Below are 1,761 nucleotides of genomic sequence, written 5' to 3' on the forward strand. Positions count from 1 at the left end.
CAGCAGCAGCAGCAGGCCGGGTGCCATTCAACTTGCCACTGGGGCATTTGTCCCACCTGCTGCCTGAAGGCTTGGTTGGCGCTGCCGCTTGTGATGCTTGTGCTGTTGCTGCTGCTGCTTTCGCTGCTGCTGTTGCTTTCGCTACTGCTGCTGCTGCTGCGGCAGACTGCACGTCGCCCGCTACTCTATTGCTACCCGCGGCAGGAGAAGCTTGACTTGAGCTGCTGCTGTTGCTGCTGCTGCTGCTGCTGCTGCTGCTGCTGCTGCTGCTGCTGCTATGATGATGAGGCTGCCTTCCCCCTGCGGGAACAGCACCAGCAGCAGTCGCTACCTGCGGATGAGGCAGTTCGTTGCTTGCCCGTTGGCGCCCCTCCTCAGCAGCAACAGCAGCAGCAGGAGCTGCTGCAGCATCTGCTGCTACTGGGCTGCCAGCTTTGCTGCTGAGGGCCGCCTTCAGTTCATTGAATCGCTGCTGCCTCCACCGTATCTTGTCTTCCCTGTTTGATGAGCTGCTGCTGCTACTGCTGCTGCTGTTGCTGCTGCTGCTGCTGTCTGCCTCCCCCTTCAAATCCATGGCTACGCTGTCATACATCGCCGTTCCTGCGCCACGGGACTCTGCTGCAACAGCAGCAGTTGCTGCTGCTGGGTCCGAGGACGGCCGCGCTGCTTCTCTGCCTGCCCTGCTGCTGCTGCTTACACTGTCCTCTCCCGCGGCATCGCCTGCGCGAGGTCGTTTGCTGCTGCTGCTGCTACTTCTGTTGCTGCTGCTCGCACCTATTAGGTCCTTGGACGCAGCAGTGGGCTGCTCTGCCATCCGCTTTCTGTCCATGGTGTCACTGAATTGTTTGCTGCTGCTGCTGCTGCTGCTGCTGCTGCTGCTCGACTGCTGTGTACTGTTGCTGCCTTCCAGCTTGCTGTGGGGTTTGTCTTCACTAGTCGAGCAGCTGCTGCTGCAGGGCAATGGGTGGAGCTTGCCGCTGCTGCTGCTACTGCTGCTAGCAGCATTTCTGCTGCTGCTGCTGCGCTTGCTGTTGCTGTCTGCCGCCTCTGCCTTTGGCGATGCGGCTTGCTCTCCCCCCACCTGCGCCTCGGATCCCTTCGGCAGTGCAGCAGCAGCAGAGCCGCCTGACTTACTACTACTACTACTGCTACTACTACTACTGCTGCTGCTGCTGCTGCTCACGCTGCTGCTGCTCTTGCTGCAGCTGCCTCCTGCACTGCTCGGCTGGTCAGGTTTGCTTCCGCCTTCGCACACAACGTCGCCATTCAGTGTCTTGCCGCCTCTGGCGCTGGGGGCTTCTGCTGCTGCTGCTGCTGCTGTTGCTGCTGCTGGAGGTTGCTGCTGCCTGGTGGGCTGCTTAGAGGGCAATTGCCTCCGCCTAGCTGGGGACGCATCGCGGTGTCTCCGTTGCTGCTGCTGCTGCCGCCGCCGCCTCCCGCTGCTGCTGCTGCTATAAGAGGCCGAGCGGCATGAGCTGCTGCAGCTCCTGCTGCGTCTCGCGGCTCGCCTCTGCATCAGAGCCATCTGCTGCTGCTGCTTCTGCCAGGCGTGCTGCCGTTGCCGTTGCAGCAGCAGCTGCTGCTGCTCCTCATGCCACCTGCTGCTACTGCTATGGGGGCCTGGAGGATGCATCATCATCATCATTTCCCGCTGCTGCTGCTGATGCTGCTGATGCTGCTGCTGCTGATGCTGCTGCTGCTGATGCTGCTGCTGCTGCCAACGGCGACGGGATCGGGATCGCGATCGGGATCGGGATCGGC

The 1,761-nt window shown here is 61.8% G+C and overlaps 1 protein-coding gene across 1 annotated transcript in view; it reads right to left on the bottom strand.

The window, feature by feature from the left end:
* EMH_0062810 (uncharacterized protein) overlaps positions 1 to 1,761 on the bottom strand; it is a gene marked incomplete at both ends in the record, with an annotated part of 5,459 nt that overhangs the window by 2,658 nt on the left and 1,040 nt on the right. The window contains one exon of the mRNA XM_013498075.1: positions 57 to 1,759. Coding sequence (XP_013353529.1) covers positions 57 to 1,759 — 1,703 coding nt within the window. The remainder of the gene's footprint in view (positions 1 to 56; positions 1,760 to 1,761) is intronic.

This window comes from Eimeria mitis, genomic scaffold (genome assembly GCF_000499745.2).
Source record: "Eimeria mitis Houghton genomic scaffold, Emh_scaff3163, whole genome shotgun sequence".
Classification (NCBI taxonomy): domain Eukaryota; phylum Apicomplexa; class Conoidasida; order Eucoccidiorida; family Eimeriidae; genus Eimeria; species Eimeria mitis.